This window comes from Podarcis tiliguerta, assembly GCF_965153285.1.
Source record: "Podarcis tiliguerta genome assembly, chromosome: 4".
Lineage (NCBI taxonomy): Eukaryota > Metazoa > Chordata > Lepidosauria > Squamata > Lacertidae > Podarcis > Podarcis tiliguerta.
The window spans coordinates 69,545,659-69,567,236 of record NC_139537.1 but is presented as its reverse complement, the minus strand read 5'-3'; the positions used below and the strand labels follow the sequence as shown (position 1 = coordinate 69,567,236).

Sequence of the window (21,578 nt, the reverse complement as noted above, 5' to 3'; positions counted from 1 at the left end):
CCAAGAGGAATTCTGGGGGTGGGGGTGACAATTCTTATTTTAGCAAGCTTTTGATAACCTGATAATTTTGCCAATTTTCAGGTTGGAAATTACGACTGAAATCCTGTCATAATGCAATTTATCAGATGAATTTTGCCTGCTAAATGTGATAACTAAACCAGAACATTTAGCCAGAGACTCCATACATGATTTTATCTTGTTAGCAAAAAGATTGCTCAGAGAAGCTGTTGAGAGGAAAAAGAACCTATTACCTTCACACTCTGGTTTCACAAGATCAAGCATCTGGCAAAGGCAATCTTCAAATGGCAGTGGTTCAATGGCCATATTGTCCAGTTTTTGACATTGCTCTTCATAAAAGTACTGCAGTTCATACATTGACAATACACCATCCCCATCAAGGTCCATGCAGCGAAACCAGTATTCAATGCTGTAAAGAATAATTAAACAATTTAACACCCAATTTCAAATTTATTTTTATATCCTTTGCTATAACATAAAAAACACAAAGGACCTTTTGCAAATGGCTGAGAATTTGTGAAATGCTGAGAACACATGCTGAACTTTTAAACTGTCAACGACACCAAAAGTATTCAGCAGAAATTGCTTGTATGTGAATGTTGCTTGGAGTATTACACATGCCATTCATTTTGTTGCTTTGTTGTATTGTCATGGGCCAGGAGTTTGGGACACATTGGGTGGAATCCAGTGGGTTCTTCTCAGTGAAGTTGCTCAAGTATAGAGGTATCTGCTAACAGAATACCCTCTCTGATCCTGCAACTCCAGTCCCTGAAGAACTCTTCCAGAACGGATTTGTGGGGCATACTGGAGGGGTACATAGTCAGAAATCACATCCTCTGTTGCTGGCTAAACCCGGTGAGGGTAGCCAGTGGGTCTCAAACCCTTGGTGAGTTAGGGACTTCCGCTGCATATGAAGGGACTTGAGTGGATGAGAAAAACGATGGTTCCAATGGTCAAGAAGGTGATTTCTGCACATACTGCAGAGGGAAGTGAGGGGCAGATGGGGCTCATCAAGCTGGGAAGGTAGAACATCTGGGAGAAGGAAAAAACTGATCTTAAACCTCTGCTGCCTTGTGGGATATCTTCGGAAGAAGAAATGGCTAAGGAATAAACCCTACACAAATCTGGATTGGAGTTCCTAAGACAGTTGGATGGTGCCTTGTGTGCCTCTTTCTGGCAACTCCTGCAGCCAAGCTGCTGCCAAACGCACTGCTGAGGCTTGCGCCCTAGGGAAGTCACTTTGGTGCTGCTAATGCAATGGTTTGACTTCACCCCCTGAGGCACACTCTATTGTCTCTCGAGACAGACAAATGCTAACAACATTTCTTACCCTAACCCTCTGGCTCAATGTAGTATGAAATAATTGCAGCCCTGACAGCTGGCACCCAGCCTCTCCTTAACACACAAACCTCTTAATTCATTAGTACTGAACGTAAGAAAGATCTATAAAATGAAATTTAATTATCAAACTTTGGTAGCAGCACAAGTCACCTGACCCCATGATCTTGTATAAAAGGCCTGCAATTATACTCCTAACAGCTATTTATTCTTACCTGGTTGCAGTCTTTTTATCCTCTTCCGATATTAAAAACCATACAAAATCTGCATAACTTATTTTTCCTTCTTTCTGTGCTTTCTTGCCTCTTTGAGATTCAGGTGATTAAAGCAAAGGGAGAAGAGAAGGTATTAAAAACCGTTTTCATATGTGTATCAGTACTCTAAAACACAACTGTCGCTGTCAGTCATGGAAATGCAGTTGTTGATTGTTTTCTTTATAGTCAAATTGTACTTTTAATATATAGAAAAGTATTTATAAATTAGCCTACAGTTTGTCAATCTTTTTAAAAATGCAGCATTTAGAATAATCAATATTAAGGTAAATACTGAATCTTGGTAATATGTTTCATATTTATCAGAATTCAGCTGTCCATGTACTTTGCCAACTAATCTTGAAGCATGATGGTTAAATTTAAATTTAATAAGTAAAAAAGAGACACCTTGTTACAGCTCCTGAGAAAATCCTCTCTATCATCCGATTAGATATAGCTGTGAAAGAGCAAAATGGTTAAAGTCAATATGTTAAAGTTAAATCATACATTTAAAATGTTTCAGAGCTTGTGCATAAGCACTTTATTAGAAACACTTCAGTCCTTGCCTTATTTATTATTCATTAGATTTCTTATGTGTTCTTCACTATAAGGTCGCAGGACAGGATACAACATTATAAAAAGCCAATATTAAAGTTAGTTAAAATATAGGGCCTGGGTGTCTTATATTTACAAATGCTATTTAAATGCCTGCAACTGAACACATGTGCCTGCTTCTACCTGGACAACTGCCAACCTGAATTTTTGAAAAACATCTTACATTTCTTCTGGAACACATTCATACTCTGGCTTCACTGAACAATTTTCCTCCCCACTTCACCAAATGAAGCCTTAGTTCACCAAGGAATCAACATCTACGGACTCTGGCCTAACGATCAATACCCACCCAGCAGAGATTCTCTTTGGACATCTTTTAGGTAAAGGAAATGTGATGTCAGTATGCCCAGTTTGCCCTGTATTTTCCCATGGGAGAGTGTCTCTCTTGGGGGAGAGGAGGCCTTGGGGGAGGCCTACATGTGTATCATATACTACATATATATGCATGGCAAGAACACTGCTCGTGATGTAAAGGGATTCTCATGCCAGGTAAGAATGCTGAGCATATGAACTGGCCCACTGAACAGACATGGTTCTGTTCAAAATTCTAGCCCCTTCTTAGGTGTGTCTAATTAAAACTTCTTATAAAAGAAACATAAATCCAGTTAAATTTTAATTTCAAGTTCACTGTGAGTCTAGAAGGGATAATCGGCCCAACGAAAGTGTTAGTTCTGTTAGCCAATCTGGAGGCTTAGCAGTACAGATAAAATGACATATGACAGTGTAAAAGGTATATAGCCCCAAACCTCTTTGATCATAGCTCTTAACTGTGTATTGGTAATTGTCCTCAGGACATTCATGCACGCATCCTCAGAAGAGTACACCATCACTAAACTAACACAAATGTTCTGCACTGGTACCAGCCAAGCTACTAAAATATAGTTGTATTTTACTACCACAGACTGCCTTTTTAGAACTAGTTCCTCAGTGGAAAAGGTTTAAAGCAGATGAAACCCTACAGTTTAGTTCATCTTTCAAATATTTCTCATTCCGTGTGGACTTCAGCAAATACAGCACCGAAAAGGAAATTATTAGCACTATAGATACTGTAAACACTAAAAAGAGTCATAGAGCAAGCATCACACAGAAGTGCCATAGGAAAGCACACATTGATTCTGAGTACTGTGTGTGTAGGAGAAGCTGGCTCCCAGTCTACAGGAATGTTCCTCAGATATGCTAAGATACACAGAGTTTTTACACATGTAACATACAGGTCTACAGACTATTATTTTATGTCTTTGAAAATTTAATGGAATGAACTATGATCAAAGATTAAGGATTGGTTTGCTACAAATATGGATACTTTCACAGAAGCAGTTTATAAGATGGGGGCAGAGTCACTATGCTGGCTTCACAGCAAGTGGGTCGCTGTTGCTTACCAAAAAGGAGACACAGTGGGGAAGTCAGCACTGTGCAAATGCACTGTCAGAAACAACAGAATGGCTCTGCTGGTGTGTTTGCACTGCATCGGCCTCTCCCCTCCAAGTAAGCAACAGCCACCTATCTGCAGGGAAGCTAGTGTAGCAGCTCTGCCCCACCCGGCTGGCAACTTCTGTGCTGTCATAGAAGAGCATAGGATATCTTCCAGCTTTGCAGACTCAGAAATGTACTCTCATGCACTATCCAAAATGAACTGAATTGCTCCATTTGTCATACCGTGGTCACTATGCCGAGCTAAATCCTTCGGATCAATATAAAGGTCATGGTCTGTATCCAGCTCCCAAAATTTGCAGTAGATTACATAGAAGTGCTCATATGAAAAGTATTCTGTCAGCTGGTTAATATCTACTTCCTCTTCCAATAATGCCACATTCTATTGATAGAAGAGAGGAAGTACCGTATTAGCAGCTTGTAGGAAGAATTCAATATCTTGTAGGCCCCACTGAGTTCTATACCAACAACTTCTCAAAGTTCTAAATCTAACAGGGAACTGAGGTTTAGTCAAAACTGAAAACAACTTTCACTCGTCTCCTCCCATGTGCATTGAGGAAGCATGCAAACCTGAAGTTCATCTGCAATGGTGTAAATCATGATTTAAACTACTGCCTGAACCTGGCTTAACAGTTCTGTGATGAAAAATATGATCTTACTTAAATAAATATGGCACAACATCCTGCAGCAGGCTTTCAACAAACCAACTTAAAATTCAACTGGAACATTAGCCTTACTGGCTAACTGTAAATACAAATATTCCTGAACAGAACTAAGATCCACAGGGAAAAAACCAGTTCACCCTCTAAACCAGTGGTTCCCAAACTTATTTGGCCTGCTATCCAATTTTCAGAAAAATAAAATAAAATACTCAGCACATCCTTGGAATTCTACCTTCTTTGATTGAACAAACAAATATGCAGTGACAAATTTGCATTCTTTTATGGCAATACAGTGGTACCTCGGGTTACATACGTTTCAGGTTACATACGCTTCAGGTTACAGACTCCGCTAACCCAGAAATAGTGCTTCAGGTTAAGAACTTTGCTTCAGGATGAGAACATGCATCATGCTCTGGCGGTGCGGCAGCAGCAGGAGGCCCCATTAGCTAAAGTGGTGCTTCAGGTTAAGAACAGTTTCAGGTTAAGTAGGGACCTCCGGAACGAATTAAATACTTAACCCGAGGTACCACTGTACTGGCTAGGACCAATAGTCCTAAATAGGCAGTCAAGCTGCAATCCACTTCCTGGGTGAAGCCAAAAAGGGTTCCCCCAAGCCCAGGAAAACCCCTCACCTCCAGCTCAACCACTGGGTCCAGGGGAGGAGGAGTTGCCGTTCTGCAACAGAGCCCAACCTGGCAATTAGCGTCATTACACAACAGATGAAACATGTATGAACGGTTTTTCAAAATGTTCTTTATGCTTCCCTTGCCCCCTCCCCACAATTGCACCCGAGGCTGGTAGTAACCCCCTGGATAGTCCCAGCACCTTCCAAGGAAGCAGTATCGCCCACTTTGGGAAACACTGCTTTAAACCATCTGGCGCTCATTGATTTCAGTGCCCTCTCTATTTGAACAGTTAACATATAAAGGCTTATGTTGTTATTCACAAAAATACACAGATCATACCTGTAAAAAACTGCTTTTTCTGAGTTCGTTACAAGTGATCCTTCCTGACCAGGATCTGTTTACTGTATAAAATATCCTTTGTATTACCTGAAACATAAAAATAAAGCATGAATGATGCACCAATTGCATTCATTCAAATAGTCTGAGTACTTAAGTATGATATAAACACTCCTTCAATTTATCTGGCTCGAAACCTTGACAGATCTTTCGGGCTTAATCTATAGCCACTGTGCTTTATCCTTCTCCAAATCCCTGCTTTCTACATTCTATAAGCTTTAAAAGGCTTGTACTTAACCTAAACAAAGCTGAGAAAACTTTCAGTGGGATATTTGATAGAATTCAATGTTGCATTAATTATTATTTTACTATTAGGCTGTCTGTCAATATGCTTATTACTATATTTTTATTACGTTTTGATCATTGATGTTTTGTAATGTGCCCTGAGATCTTTTGATAAAGTGTGGCATATAAATGGAAGTGGTAGTAGTAATAGTATTATATGTGATGGTGGCAAACTCATGTTACTCAATTCAAATAGTTTCACTAATTTAATGGAGCTTTACCCTGCTACACACACACACACACACACACACACACACACCCCCCCCTTGTCGGCTCTGAGGGATCAGGAGAACTCACAGAACAGCAGGGGAATGAATATCGTTTTGACTGGCAAGCAGAAATGCTTGTGCTGGCAGAATGACCATATTCTAACAATAGTCTACTCCCCCACACTTTCACTTATTTCAATTATATATAAGGATATAAATAAAATTTATTATTAATTATTATTATTATTAAATAGCCATAGGCCTGGGTAAAGAGGAATATTTTTGCCTGGCATCTAAAGACATGTAATGATGGTGAAAGGCGAGCCACTCCACAATCAAGGAGCCACCACAGAAAAGGCCCATTATTTTGTTACCACCCCTCAAACCTCTCTGGGAGGGAGGTGGGCATAGAAAAGAGCCTCAGGATCTGGGTTGGTTTGTATGGGGAGAGGCAGCCCTTGAGGTATTGAGGTCCTGAGCCATGTAAGGCTTTATAGGTCAACACAAGCCCTTTGAATTGAGCCCAGAAACTAATTGGCAGCCAGTGCAGTTGTGCCAGGATTGGTGTTATATGCTCAAATCGTTCTAGATTGGCCCCAAGAAAAAACAAGCTTTATATACAAGTCACTTACTGTTGTAATATACCGAGAATGAAATTCTGATGCTTCTTTTAGGAAGACTAGACTGGGATGACTATTGACCACATCCTAAGAAAGAAGCACAAAGGTTAGAAGCATGTTGTTGGTACTTAAGCACAATGTCTTAACTTATTTGAAAAGTAGGTTTCATTTTTAGGAAGAAAAACAGAATTCTAATTTTAGAAATGATATGCAAAATTCCAGTTATTTGGGAAAAGGTTTCTTCTCCAAAGAGAAAGTAGCAATGGAGGAAAACAGTTTGGAGGAGGAGGGAAGACAAGCATGGATTCAGAGTAGGGAGCTGGGCAAATGCACATATGTAATCTGAATGTGAGCTAGAAAAGGAATAGAAAGGCTTCAGAGGACTATGGAGGCAGAATGGCCTTCATATCAACTTTGGGTGAGAAAACTAGCAATGATTAATTTTCACCATGTTCTAGTAATCAGGCTGCCTAGGAATGGCTTGAGCTTTTTGATCTGTCAGCTTGTGTGTCATTGAGTTAGCAAATAAGGGCTAGTCATGTTTATTTCTTTAAAAAAGAATGGAAAGTAAACTAAAGTCTTTTAAAGGGTTCATGACATAAAAATAGCAAGCAAGAAAGTGCAATTTACTTGTAAAAATGGAATGAAGTCTTCTTGTACCAAATAGTTACATCCAGGGCTCTTGAGAAGATGAACAAACTTGGAGGCAGCATCATGGCAAGTCTGTAGAATCCTGAAATGCATAAGTAGTCTAATGTGCACGTGTATATTAAGTTAAATGCCCTGTGAGTTGTTTGCAATGTAGTACAATCATACCTTGGATCTTGAACGCCTTGCGACTCAAATGTTTTGGCTCCCGAACACCACAAACCCGGAAGTGAGTGTTTGCAAACGTTCTTTGGAAGCCGAACGTCCAACACGGCTTCCGATTGAGTGCAGGTAACTCCTGCAGCTAACTGGAAGCCACGCCTTAGTTATCGTACGTTTTCAGAAGTTGAACGGACTTCCGGAACGGATTCCGTTCTACAAACAAGGTACGACTGTACTAAGTTAAAGCCACTTAGCAATATACTTGTGCTGGTGGAACACGGTTGCACAAAGGAAAGCAAAAGTACATTACCAAAGAATGTTGCACAAGAACAATCAGCTGTTGTGTAGGGGGAAACACAAATTCCCCTGGAGATTATTGTGCAACAGATTGAGCAAGAATCATCTGCTGCACAACAAGCTTCTGCTAGTGCAACTGTTGCACTGGATTTCTTAGTAATGCAACCTGTTTTTCCCCAGCAGGAGATCTGCTCAAAATGTATGCATAGGAATTAATGAAATCTCTGATCTAGAGGTGGCTAAACTGTGATCCCTCGGATACTGCTGGACTACAATACACATCATTCCTGACCACTGGCAATACTGGCTAGGACTGATAGTCCTACAACACCTGGAGGGCCCCAGGTGAGCCACACATGCTCCAATCATCTCCTACATAACCAACCAATCACTGCACTCTGCACAAGGACCTCTTACAGATAGCATCCTATCAGGAGGTCTATTCCGCACAATGTTTAAATCGAGCCTTTCCTGTGGTGGTCCTTATCCTTTGCATATCAGAGAAGGGCATCCTCTATTGGCTTTTTGGTGCCTGCTAAATATATTTCTCTTTTCACAAGCCTTTTAAAATATTTTTCTAGATGGTCCCTGCCCTGGATCTGGATAGATTTTATATATGCACTGTGGTTTCAATCTGATATATATATTGTAGTGCTTTATTTCTGGAAGGACATAGTGGTATGCATACCCCTAAACATGTTGTGAATCTTTGTACTTTTGTCCATTTACTGTATTTCCCCTGATTTGAACTATAAAATAGTGATTTTCTTGAGTCAAAACGAGAATACCCCTAAACATTTTTTTAAAGGAAAAAAGCGCTGGGCAATTGTTTTTACATGCATAAGTGTTTTATATATGTCATTCTATTGCAATGCCTGAAATAACATTTGCATCCATCAAATGTTAGGAATCTAGCAGGCTTAAAAGAGTTACTGTTCAAACCCAGCAATGCCTTTATTTATGAACTTTTTCAAGCATCTTATTTTCCCTTCTCTTTTTTAAAAACTTCACTTTGAAATGGCATGGTTGTTTTACACCAAATCCAAATATACATTTTTGGGATGGGGGAAGAGGACAATAAATATTTTAAAACTCTTGCCATGTTCCTTATTCTAATGCTGGTTTTTTTTCCGACGAAAGTTATTCAGTTAAACTATTTAAAGCTTGATGAAATGGCCTTGCTAAATAAATCATACTTACTTCCGCCACATTGCAACAAATTTATGAACCGACACAAATCCCGTTCGTTCTCCTCCAGCACAAAAAAATAGTGGACCTTTCCAATATAGAGGACATTCACAAGCCTAGAGTTAATCAGAAACAAATTTGAGGATTATTCTTTTAGAACTAACTGTCAGGCCTATTAGAATGCCAACATTTTGGAAAAAGGAAAGTAACTTTCATTTTTATTGCACTATTGTAAGTATCAAAGTACATTGTTTAACTTATTGAGTGAAATGCTATACTGCCCTAGATGCCATACAACCGTATTTATACTTATTTCAAATTTAAGTCGAAACCTTAGGCTCGTTAAAGGGATGTTTCTGGCAAAAACGCCACCTGTAGCATGCAAGGTCTTGCTGGACTGAATCCTATCACTTTTTCCTTTACTTCTCTTTAAATACAGTGGTACCTCTGGTTACGAACGCTTCAGGTTATGAGCTCTGCTAACCCGGAAGTAGCTGCTCCTGGTTGTGAACTTTGCCCCAGGATGCGAATGGAAATTGCATGCCGGAGGCCCCATTAGCGAAAGTGCACCTCATGATAAGAATGCTTTCAGCTTAAGAACGGACCTCCGGAAAAAATAAAGTTCGTAACCAGAGGTACCACTGTACAACTCTTTCCATAGGAAAATCTGTTATTGTCAGCCTCTCTATTGTATAAATAACTTATACAGACTGTCAGCAAACCTTAACTCGCTGGAGAGCTCCTTAAGGCACAATATGTTTAGGTCAATTCTATGACTACACTGAGAGGGACGCGGGTGGCGCTGTGGGTTAAAGCCTCAGCGCCTAGGACTTGCCGATCGAAAGGTCGGCGGTTCGAATCCCCGTGGCGGGGTGCGCTCCCATTCTTCGGTCCCAGCGCCTGCCAACCTAGCAGTTCGAAAGCACTCTCGGGTGCAAGTAGATAAATAGGGACCGCTTACTAGCGGGAAGGTAAACGGCGTTTCCGTGTGCGGCTCTGGCTCGCCAGAGCAGCGATGTCACGCTGGCCACGTGACCCGGAAGTGTCTTCGGACAGCGCTGGCCCCCGGCCTCTTTGAGTGAGATGGGCGCACAACCCTAGAGTCTGTCAAGACTGGCCCGTACGGGCAGGGGTACCTTTACCTTTACCTTATGACTACACTGATGACACAAAGCCTAACTGTGCTCAGCCATTTACAGTTCAACCAGAAGAAGAAGAAGAAGAAGAAGAAGAAGAAGAAGAAGAAGAAGAAGAATTTATTATTTGCTTCCCCAGCCACTCTGGGCGGCTTCCAATAAAGATTAAAATACATTAAAATGCACCATGCAAGAAAGAAACTGCTACCGCATATTTTGCAGGTCTTTATGATTCAGGCCATATTCTCACATGCTGCTAGTGGCATGCAAGCCACTTCCTTGAGGTGAGAGCCTATATCAGTATAGCACAGGAGCGGCTGGTGAGGAGTACCACCTCCACCAATGCACCCACACAATGCCAACCATCCTGCTGCCTCATCTGTCCCCCTACTGATAAGTGGCAGTTACTCCACCATTATGGTCAGAGGTAGGTCCCACTTAAAATTTTTTTTCTCTTTCCCAAATAATATACTAAGGATGCAGCCCTATGGACACACCTAGGATTGCACTGCACACACTTCAGTATATTTGATGTTCTTCATGAACTTCATATCCTTCTGGGCAAGAAGAAGAGAAACCTATTGGGCTCACCTTTGCAACTTTACCCATATCTTCTAATGTTGCTCTCTCATTTGGAAACTGAGCAAAAGTTTTCTCTATCTTAGTAATAACACTATCTATGTTCACTTTTTCTTTCGGACATCCTTGGGGAAAATAAAATGTTGGAATGGTTTGGCTCAGAGATGGTGTCAAAGGTTCTTCTTTCTTTGACTGAACCTATAGAAAAAGGAAAATTTAAACTTTAAGACATAAATTAAAATAGGCATCTTGACAGTTTTGTCTCCAAGTCTTGAAATGTACACTTAACAAGCCTACTACTATAATATTTGTATGGTAATATAGGAATAACCCTTAAACTGGGGGTGGGAAGGAAATGAGAGATTTTTCTGAAGCCTAACAATGAAAGTCACTATTCTTTAAATCTGTGATAGAAAAAACTGCCTTTTGCCTTGTAGCCTCCTCTCACGCTTTTGGAAATGGGTAACAAAACATCTGCAGTTGCTCAAAGGTTAATCTATTATTGGAACCAACATTACCAAGTAATCACTAGCAAATAATGAACAGTTTTGCTAAATGTGTCAAGACTACACTATAATTTCCAGTTGTTTAGCAAGTTCTTTTCCAAATTCAAATGGGGAACAAGGGGTGGAAAGTGATACTGCATCCTTGGAAGAAATGAGGGGGCAGTTTTTTTTGTTTTTTGTTTAAATGGCTCACTTTAAAGAGGGGAAGAAATCGCATTTCAACGTATGTATAGAAGTGACTATTAGTCAAAATAAAAAAAGAGCAATGGCAGTTTTTAATGAGCAACTTGATAAAAAGTTGCTTTTGGTAAACAAGGATTTAGCTTTTATTCATATTGCTATCTGGAAATATGGCAGCATACAGCAAAAGGTACAACAGATGGAATAAAGCTGATAAATGCTACACCCAGGCTGCACTCTTATACGCACCTGGGAGCTTCTGAATAGACATACATATGATTGCACTATAAAATAGAATTGCATACTGTTCTGAAAAGTTAGCTTTACTTATAAACAAATATTATAGATCACCACATCTCAAATAAGGTATCAAGGGAATACACAACAGAATATGCAAGCACAATAAAACACGTACCATAAAACAATACAAACAATGGTAAAAATGGCTGGTTCTTCTTGAAAAAGTTATGCCTGAAGAATCAGCATGGAGCCAGCAACACTAAGTGTCCTATTTCTAGTTGAAGCCATTTGGGCTTCTGAAACAATCAACAGTGCTCCTCTGTGAGATACGGTGACTCAGCTGGGATATCATATAAGGGCTCAGGAGGTCCTTAAGATATCATGGACCTAATTTGTTCAGGGCTTTGAATATTAATATGAGAACCTTGAGCCTGGCCCAGTTGTATATGGTGCAGATGTTTTAGCAAAGGTTTGTTGGCCGTATGCCCTCATCAACCGTTTAGCTGGAACTTCTGGTTCAGACTCATGGGGCAACCTTGTATTGCAGCAGTCTTGAGAGTACCATGCGTAGACTACAGTGCTTAGACTACCCAGATCTAGATATATCTGTAGCCAGAATACTAGACAAAAGGCACTAGTAGTCACAGAGGTCATTCAGGTCTTTAAAGATGCATCTTGGAGTAGCCACATATGTGCTCATTCAGAGGAGATACAACCCAGTCCAAAACAGGCAACTGGCCTATCTTCTGGCATAAGACCATCTACCTAAAGAACCTCTTTCTTCTCTGGATTCAAATTCAGTTTACTGACCTTCATTCAGTCCACCACTACATTCAGGCACTGGCCCAGGGCTTACACAGCAACTCCTGAGTCAGGTGTTCTGTAGGAACATATGTTAAATAGCAATGGACACAAAATAATGCCCTGTGGAATATTATATTAAAAGTACCAGAAGGCCAAAGAGCACTTCCACAATGGTACTCTCTGGATTCTTCTTTTTTTTTTTTTTACTCTCTGGATTCTCACAGGTAGGAATGGAACTGCTGTAATACAGTTGGACCAGTGGTATTGAAAGCCACTGAGAGACCGAGAAAAAACTGCACCTAAGATTTCAGATTAAAACTGCAGAGTGGAAGTTTTCCATGAAAACTGAAGAAGAGACCCTTTTAAGAATATTACGGGGGTGGGCAGGGGAAGGACTAGACCATGTGGAAAATGAACATAATATTTTAGCTGCCGTTCATTTTCAGCTTTGTATTCTTGTTATAAAAAAAGTGTGCCTAGACATTCCATTGTTGTGCCTATAACTTTGGTTTAAGATGCCATTTAGCACCTAGCTTTCATATCGCAGTTTTTAACACTGACCATACCTAAACAGCTCTGTAAAAATGTCCGAAACAGCCAAGCATAGGCAGAGTGCTATGGATTCACATTACTGAAGAAGAGTACTGGAATTTGTTATTGGCTGAATAATTCTGCACTCTGAAAGCTCCAGTTTGATTTTTTTTACAGTTTGAAGCCTTGCTGGACGGATGCCAAGGCTGGCTCAGAAATATGTGGGCGCTTTATCTTGTGCTCGGGTGGGGGAGGACAACTGTATTTCCAATAGCGAAGGATCAGAGCTTCAATGCTCTTCATAGCAAATTCCCTACCCTATGACTAATAGGGCCATAAATTATACAGATTGCAGTGTTTAAACTCTCTTGCCACATAATATTGGTATACATACTGCTACATTAGTGTATACACACCAAATGGCACAAAAAAGTTTCAGCTAAGAAATGAAAACTGAAGTTTGCAAAACAGCTCACTACAAGAAACTTCATGACAACAAAAAGCAGCACTAACACACCATACAATTTAAGCTTGTAAGCACTAATTATTTTCTACTGCAGCCAAATGGAGGACAGCAGAGTGTAACATGTTAAGCCTTTAGATTTGGGAAATGTTGATTATATTTAGCATTCCCTTCTTTACAAAAGTGCTTTGCTCTTTACATGTTAGGCTTGTGACAGCTAAACACGACCACCAGCTGTTTGAGGAAACACAAACATTGCCATCAGCAGATAGTAAGCCCTTCAGTAAACACCTTTCAGAGTTTGAAGTAGATGATATATGTTGACACATTTTTGCTCCAAAGATGCAGAGAAATGATGACCAAAAGGGGTGCACAAGCATGCACAATGAAAAATTGCTTTGGTATATGGTATATGGTATATGGCAAGAGCAGAATGAAAGTAATGTGTTCCTGGCATTGAGCAACTGGGATAGATTAGGCATTCTGCTGGTTTACCAGCCACCTCGCTGCCTAGCAGTCTCCCTGCCTGAGGTGACAAAGCTAGTCTCATAGACAGTGTTGAGGACTTCCAGACTGCTGGGTCTGGAGGACTTCAACATCCATGCCGAGGTGACTGGCTCTGGCCCCTAACGTCACTGGCCCAACATTTGTGGCAGGCCACAATCTGGACTAGGGAGGTGATTAATGCCTCCTTGTGAGGCGGTGGTCCCTACCTGCTTGAAGGAGGCAGCAATAAAACCAATCCTCAAGAAACCAATCCTCCCTGCATTTGGAAAATCTTAAGTAACTATCAGTCAGTTGCCAAGCTCCCCTTCTTGGACAACATTATTGAGCAGGTGGTCATGGACCAGATCCAGGTGCTCTTGGAGGAAAATTATGTTCTAGATCCATTTCAATAGGGATTTAGGCCCGGTTTGAAACAAAAACCACTTTAGTTGCCCTGAATGATGATCTCTGTTGGAAGAGAGTCGGGGATAATATGTCTATTTCTCATCCTCTCAGTGGCTTTTGATACTGTGGTATCCTTCTGGAGTGGCTGTCTGAGTTAGGTGGCACTGCTTTGTGGTGGTTCCAGTCCTACTTGGATGGTTGTTTCCAGAGAATGATGCTTGGAGAATGATCTGTGGGCCTGTGCAGCCTTCAATGCGGGGTTCCTCAGGGTTCAATTTTATCCACTATGCTGTTTAACATCTACAGGAAACTGATGTGTTGGGTTATCCAGAGAAGACTGAGCCACTGTTAATGAGCAGTTCCCTAGGAGGGTGTCTGCTTTTGTTCAGGTCATACTACCGCTGAAGGAGTGGGTATGCAGCTTGGGAGCACATCTGGATCCTTAACTGTCGCTTGAGGTTCAGGTGGCCTCAGGGATGCAGAGTGCCTTCCATTAGCTTCGGCTAGTGGCCCAGCTGTGCCCCTATCTGGAAAGGTATAGCCTGTCTATGCTCCGGTAACCTCTAGCTTAGTTTACAGCAACGTGTTATAAGTAGGGTTGCCTCTGAAGACGGTTTGGAAACTTCACTTGGTGCAGAATTCAACAGGCAAGTTGCTTACTGGGGCAAGAAGGTTTGAGCATATTACATGGATCCTGGCCCAGCTGCACTGGCTGCAGTGTTGGTTTTGCCCTATAAAGGTCAAAGTGTTGGTTTTGACCTATAAAGCCTTAAATGGCCCAGGACCACCTCTCCCTATATAAACTGACCTGGACCCTACAATCATAATCTGAGGCCCTCCTTCATGTGCCTCCTTCATGAGAGGTCCAGAGTGTGGCAACACAAGATTGGGCGTTTTTGGAGGTGGCTCCCCGTTTGCTGAATGCTCTCCTCAGGGAGGCTCACCTGGAGCCTTCATTACATATACATTTCTCTATAACGAGGCCTTTGGCTGATAAACTTTCTATGGCTCTTTAAATGTGTTTGTAGGAGGGGGTTATTGATGTGCTTTTGTTTTATTATGTATTTTCTATTCTCATTTTGTATTTTTATGTTGCCAACCACCCTGTGATCATCGGATGAAGGACACTAAACCAATTTAATAAATAAACAAACAACCAAACAAACAAATCAATAAATACAAAAAATGCTAAAAAATAGACCATGTATACTTATGAGCTGCATAACATGCAACTTCTATTGCATAGGCTTGGAGAAACATTATATCAAAAACAGATTATTATTAGGACACTCAGTCTTGAATCAAGTTTAGATTTGGTCTCAAGAACTTCACAATATAATAAGTTTGTTCAAATATTGTACACTACTCTTTTGCCAAGGGATAACATTGTAGATGTTCCTTGTTTTAAATGTCCACAGCAGAAAATACTGTGAGGTTTCAACAAAAAAATTCCTTCAATTATTTATGAGCTCTGATAGCAGCAAGATTCAGCCTGCACACATCTAAACAATTGTTTCTTCACAACAGCCCCCACAGAGAGAGAAACTTGTTTTCTGACTCAGGTGTGGAGGGGAGAGAAAGGTATACTACTGATTCAAGTGAATGTACTCCAGCATGAATCTGAAGACTTAGACACATGATTTGAGTTAGAAAAAAGAGCTCTGCAGTCTTACAGGAAGGCATGCAAGAGTACAATGCCAAACAGTGCTCCTCACACATTCTTTGTTAGGCATTGTGATAGTATTGGCAGGCAACAGCACTTTATATTATAACACATTCTGCTCTTTCCTAAGAAAATCTTCAGGTCTGTTAAAGCACATTTAAAAAACAAACTGTAACTTTAAATGACACCTCTACTCAGAGATCTGCGCTGGTTGTTACTGGGCCAGGTTCAAGGTCTTGCTGTTAGTATATAAAGTGCTTAACAGCTTGGGACAAGTTTACCTGCAGGAGTGCCTTATCCCATATATGCCCACTTAACAGCTTCGAAATGTGGATCTGGCACGGTTACAGGTGCCATGTAACACTAGTTCTGCAGTAAACAGTAAATAATAATCCTATTTACTTAAGAAATGCTTCACACGCTACACAGTTTACTGGCACAAGCAACGGGTAATTCAGAGATTCTCACACACAGGACAATCCTACACATGGCTACTCAGAAGTCCTCCTACTGAGTTCAACATGGCTTGCTTCCAGGTAAACAAATGTCCAGCTTAAAAACAGTTCCAGAAAAGATGAATAAAGTAATGGCAATGCTTGTAGTGCAACTACCCACTTAGTCCAGCCCAGTAATTAAAGTTAATGGTCTAGACAAGGGCAGAAAGAAGATAGAGCAGGATCAATGACAGATTTCTGGTGAAGTGTAGTACAGTGGGCAAGTGTTCTGATTTCAAGTGTTTAACAAAAAAAACCTTAAAAGTATGTATTGCTTGAAACAAAGTAGGGGGAAACTCAGTGACCTCAGTTTCGGGAATGCAAACAAATTCCTGGTCCAAGCATATGTTCAGAGGTACTCTGTTCTTTAATTCTATGTCTGCCCTTCTGAGCCAATTTTTGCACCAATATCTGACTGAATGGCCTCATGGTACTAGCAAAAAATGAAGTAAATCCCCACAAGTCTGGAGTTTATCAACTCCTGACCCAGGCAACAAGTCGAAATAGCATAGATGAGGGAAGAGTCGCTAGAAGATGCAGAACCAAAATACAGTAATTAATTTCCAGTGAAAAATAGCCTTTTCATTCAGAAATTTGAAAAAACAACAACCCACAGGCAAATAAATGTTCACTGACATTAGATCAATAGTTATTATATGAAAGACAAATATAATGGTGGTTTTTTTTTGTTTTGTTTTTTTAAAGTTAAATAAAAAGGTTTTGAGACCCTGCAACTCAATAACATGTTACCTCCTAATGTCAGAAATATTTCTTGACTACATCTTTGTATTTCAGGGAGGAGGTTCTTCCAACAGCAGAAGGGACAGTTGCCCAATATATTATGAGCTTGCAGGTCTATATTTATATTAAGAGTTTGTGGTTGCAACACACATACGCCCAAGCAAAACCTGAAAATGGGCTATTTTTACATCTAGTGATCAGAATCTGGGGTATGAAGGTGACCTCATAAGAGAGGCCAGCATTCCAGCACAGGGCAACCCAAAGCCACAAGTGGGAGGGAATGTCAAGCTACAAGCATTCAATTGCCTCTTTGCACATTTCAAGCTGTGACTTCAGAGGAAAAAAGGGGTAGGAGCATCTCACTCTCTGCCTCATGCATATATATAATTATATATACACAAGGCCACATGACATATATATGCTACATACACACACCTCTTTCTCTTTCACCTTAAAATATATGAAGCACAAAATAGCTCAATGGTGCAGTAAACAGATTCAAAAATGTTTCAAGCTTCCTAACAGAGGAACACTGGACTTCTTTTAAAAGGAAACTTCCTTCACACACTTAAAAAAAGGAGGGGGGAGAAAGAAAGAAAGAAAGAAAGAAAGAAAGAAAGAAAGAAAGAAAAGAAAAAAGAAAAGAAACTGATTGTCCTGCAAATTCTTAATCAGAGACTGCAGGGAGGACACTCACGGATGGTGGGTCCTACTGGATGGACTCCTCCCACAGCAAGAATTCACTCCATGCCTGACTTAATCTACACTATCACTCCAGAAACTGAAGGTAAGCAATTGCACTGAGGTTCTGGTCGATGGACCCATGTACTGGATTAAGCCATATCTTAAAAGCACTTTCCATTAAATAACAGCAGCTGAATGTACTCCTAGCATATTTCCAGCAACATGCTGCTGAAATCTGAATGTCGTGGAAATGCTACTTCATCAGAACAAAAAGTTAGTTCTCAAGTAATCAATGAGTAACACTCGCATATTTAAAAAAAGACAGGAAAGGCCCACAGAATGATGTGATTTTCCTCTCTTCCTCTTTTCATGAAGGTGAAAGAAAGTAGCAAAATATATATATATATATCCCACAATATATTGCATAAAATTTGTAAACTTTTGCTGCCAAAATCTACCTGTTGTCAGTAGCTAAGGATCCAGAATGGAAGCAGGCTGTGGAAATCCACTATTGCACCTTGAAGAACAATCATTCAGCACTGAATACCACAGCTCGCTTATTTCTATAAACATTATTTGCCCCATCAAGAAGTGTTGCTAGTCTCCTAAGAGACTCAGAGCAAAGGCTCAATAAATGAATTCGCACGCTAGCTTTTATGTGTAGATGCAAATTTGAGGTGGCTCTTGCTGTCACATCATAGTTTGGTGTATGCTAGGAGTGGGGTAGACAGAGGCAGGGAGGATTTTCTGCACCCAGTACACTGCAATGTGGATTGGACCCTCTGTCCCAACCACACAATCTTTGGCAAGGTCTGCTGCTATCAATACTAATTAAAACTACAAGTCTTGTCCTACATGTAACTTGATCCCCTTGTCCCTCTATCATACATATACATCCTTCCTCACCCAATCCAGTCACTGCATATATTTACAACTACCCTGCCACTAGCCGATTATTGCTCACACATGACAACCAACAATAATAGATTGACACAATCTTGGCTACAGCTGGAAATCAAGAAAACGGCCCTCACGTAAGTTAGTCAAGCCAGACATGATGTGTATTTTATCATCAAGAATATATGCATGAAGAAGACTTTTCAGAAAACACGTTTCCATCTCTGAAATGGGCAGAGCACTTATGCATGCAAGATGTAAAAAAGAAAAAAGAAAAAGAATACACACATTAACAGTTTTCTCCGGATGGTGATGACAGACAACAGACTACATGAAAATTATTGGCTCATGTTCACCCAATAAACTTCCTGGTTACTATTCCCCACCATCCCCACCATAGTCACTCCCCTCCCCACAACTTGTAGCTTACTGAGCACAAGTGGGAAGGGCTTGCCTCCCCCCTCTTCTCATTTGCTTACAGGATGGCTAGGCAAGCCAGAAAGTGCAACACCAGTACTCCCCAACTACCTATCTTAACTTGTCCAGAATGCCCTATAAACAAAGCTTTGACAAAGGGGGAGACACAGAAGATCCAGGCCCAGTGCAAACGTTTCATAGCTTCAGCCCTCTGGGCCACTTACTAACAACACCCCTGGGTCTACCCATATATGTATAAAATGCTGCAGCAGGAAGGCTAGGTTGTTGGGGATTTTGCCACCCTAGTTGCATGCCTGCACACATGCATCACTTTTTACTCCAACTTGGTAAGTAAGTTGGGAAGAATAGTATTCAGCAGATTAACATTTCCACTGATGCCTGTGTGAGGAAATGAGGCATTATTATTATTATTATTATTATTATGCTGCCCATCTGGGGAGCTCCCAACAAAATATTAAAAACACAATAAAACATCAAAAACTGAAAACTGAAAGTGCTGAAGGGGCGGGGGGAGAGATGTGAATAAGATAAATGTAGACTTTAGCAATTTAGCTTCCAGTGTCAAGCTGCACTCCAGTTGAAAGCAAGATAGCTATTAGATTCCCAGCTTTGAGGAAAAGATTTCACTTTTCTGCCTAACTATGCAATTTTGAAAATGCTCGCATCAAATAAATACAGCTTTGTCAGAGTGGTGAAAGGCAGGGTGAAAAGATTAAACATTAAAATGCATGGTCGTCATCAATGTATTATATGCAACTAAGATCAGTATTTTCTCCTGATCAGGTTACAATACTATACAGTAGAAAATCATGGTAAGTTGAGAAATAACATTCACTTATTTATAACACGAACTGGATAACATTTATAACAGGATGCTGGACATGAACTTTAAAAAAATGAATTTCATTATGCAAGATGGCCAGGATAGATAAGTATGCAAATGACTATTAATTGTTTATTTTCTACTGAGCAGTTTCACATTCATAGGCTAAAAAAGGAACACTTATGCTGGGGAAAGTTATATTGTTCAACACCCCACTTTTACATACGGAGTGTAACAAACAGCATGTCTCAAGGCAAACAGTAGCAACAATAACAGGAACAAAGTAGCCATATTCAAACGCAGGTGTATTTGTTTTTATACCAACCTAATAAAACCACTTGGGCTTTTCAAAGTTCAAGGCATATCTGGCTAGTTTCCACTCAAACAGCATGAACACCCCCCCCCCAGTCGTCAAAATATTACACACACACAGTCCAGTCAAACTCATAATGATAAACAAACCTGGACTTGCTGGAAAGCTTTGAGTCTCTTCTTGAATCTGGAAGGCAGAACAAAATCACATCCCCGAGCTAGCAATGCCAATTCCTTTCGTAGATCAGGATCTTGCCGCAAAGAAATCTCCTTTATCCTCATGTTTTCAGATTTCATATACTGCTTGTGCGTGTACCAGTCCAGGCACTTGAGTTCCAGTAAACAGCAGAGTCCTATTATCACACAGTGCCACTTAAAGCAGCAGCTGCGTTTTACTTCTGTGTTATTCTGAGAGCGAGTTCAACTTAGCCTGCTCCATACATTAAAAGGGAACTTGGCTAGAACTGCGGACACAGATTGGAAAGTCACTTTGGGAGCCTGCCCCTTACTCCAAGCATTCCAGAGTCTTAATGGTATGGTAGAGTATGGAAAAAGACACAAGCCTGTTATAAAAGTGGCACTTCAAAACCATCAATAAAAGTAACTTCCAATTTAGTGAAACCAACCAGGGAGGAACATGAAAATACCAGACGTAGCGGTTTTGTAGCTTCCTCTCTTCCCCTTCCTTTTGTCACAAGTCACAACTGCTCAAGTCTCAAAGTAGGCTATTGAAGGATTAAGGCTTGCAGGCGCTTCCAAACTTGTAAAGCCCTTTGAGTGTTTTGTATGTCAGAAATGAAAGCCACCTTAAGATAAACTGTGGATCTACGTGCTTGTTTAAAAATAAGCAGCTATAGCAATGCCAAGGCAAAAAATAAAAATAAAAAGCTTAACTCTTTTTTTTTGGGGGGGGGGGATATTTTTAAGAGGGAACATTGACATGACAATAAATAATGGTTATTATTTGGCAATCAATTACCCTTTATCCTTTATTATTTTTCTGACACATTTGAATGAATATATTTCTTGTCCCTGGTTACCCTGAATCTTGACATGTAATTTATACACATTGGATTTGAATTTGTGTGTGGGCGTCTTCATTTACCACATAATGGCTATTATCATATACAGCCACAAAAATGGAAATATTATGGATGCCATCCAACAAAATAGTGGGATGCAATGATTACTGGCCACGTAATGGGACCTCTCCTACCTCTCCCATCCTTGTGTATTTGTTTTGAGGGTTCTGCAACCCTACAGTGCAGATCTGGAGAGGTCATGGGGCAGAGGAGAGGAAGGGGAAGTTCTGTTGCTCACTTAGTTGGGTACCATGCTATATAAATTGGAATAAAGTACCAAGTAAATCAAATGTTTCTGAATTCTTCCTAGAAAGTTTGTGACAAGTGTGTGTATGTGTGTTTAAAATGCAAGTAAGAGTGGGGGGACA

The 21,578-nt window shown here is 40.4% G+C and overlaps 1 protein-coding gene across 3 annotated transcripts in view; it reads right to left on the bottom strand.

Annotated features, from left to right (window-relative positions):
• Window positions 1-21,578, bottom strand: part of PPP2R3B (protein phosphatase 2 regulatory subunit B''beta) — a 37,084-nt gene that overhangs the window by 3,730 nt on the left and 11,776 nt on the right. For 2 of the 3 annotated variants that reach the window (XM_083437877.1, XM_083437876.1), the window contains exons 3-11: window positions 10,474-10,659; window positions 8,759-8,862; window positions 7,082-7,184; window positions 6,464-6,538; window positions 5,281-5,367; window positions 3,879-4,035; window positions 2,016-2,064; window positions 1,572-1,661; window positions 252-427 (exon numbers count right to left, since the gene is read on the bottom strand). In XM_083437877.1, the coding sequence (XP_083294003.1) occupies window positions 252-427; window positions 1,572-1,661; window positions 2,016-2,064; window positions 3,879-4,035; window positions 5,281-5,367; window positions 6,464-6,538; window positions 7,082-7,184; window positions 8,759-8,862; window positions 10,474-10,659 (1,027 nt within the window). Of the gene's footprint in view, window positions 1-251; window positions 428-1,571; window positions 1,662-2,015; window positions 2,065-3,878; window positions 4,036-5,280; window positions 5,368-6,463; window positions 6,539-7,081; window positions 7,185-8,758; window positions 8,863-10,473; window positions 10,660-20,278; window positions 20,920-21,578 lie in introns of those variants that run through there. The other variant, XM_083437878.1, reaches the window with a different exon arrangement.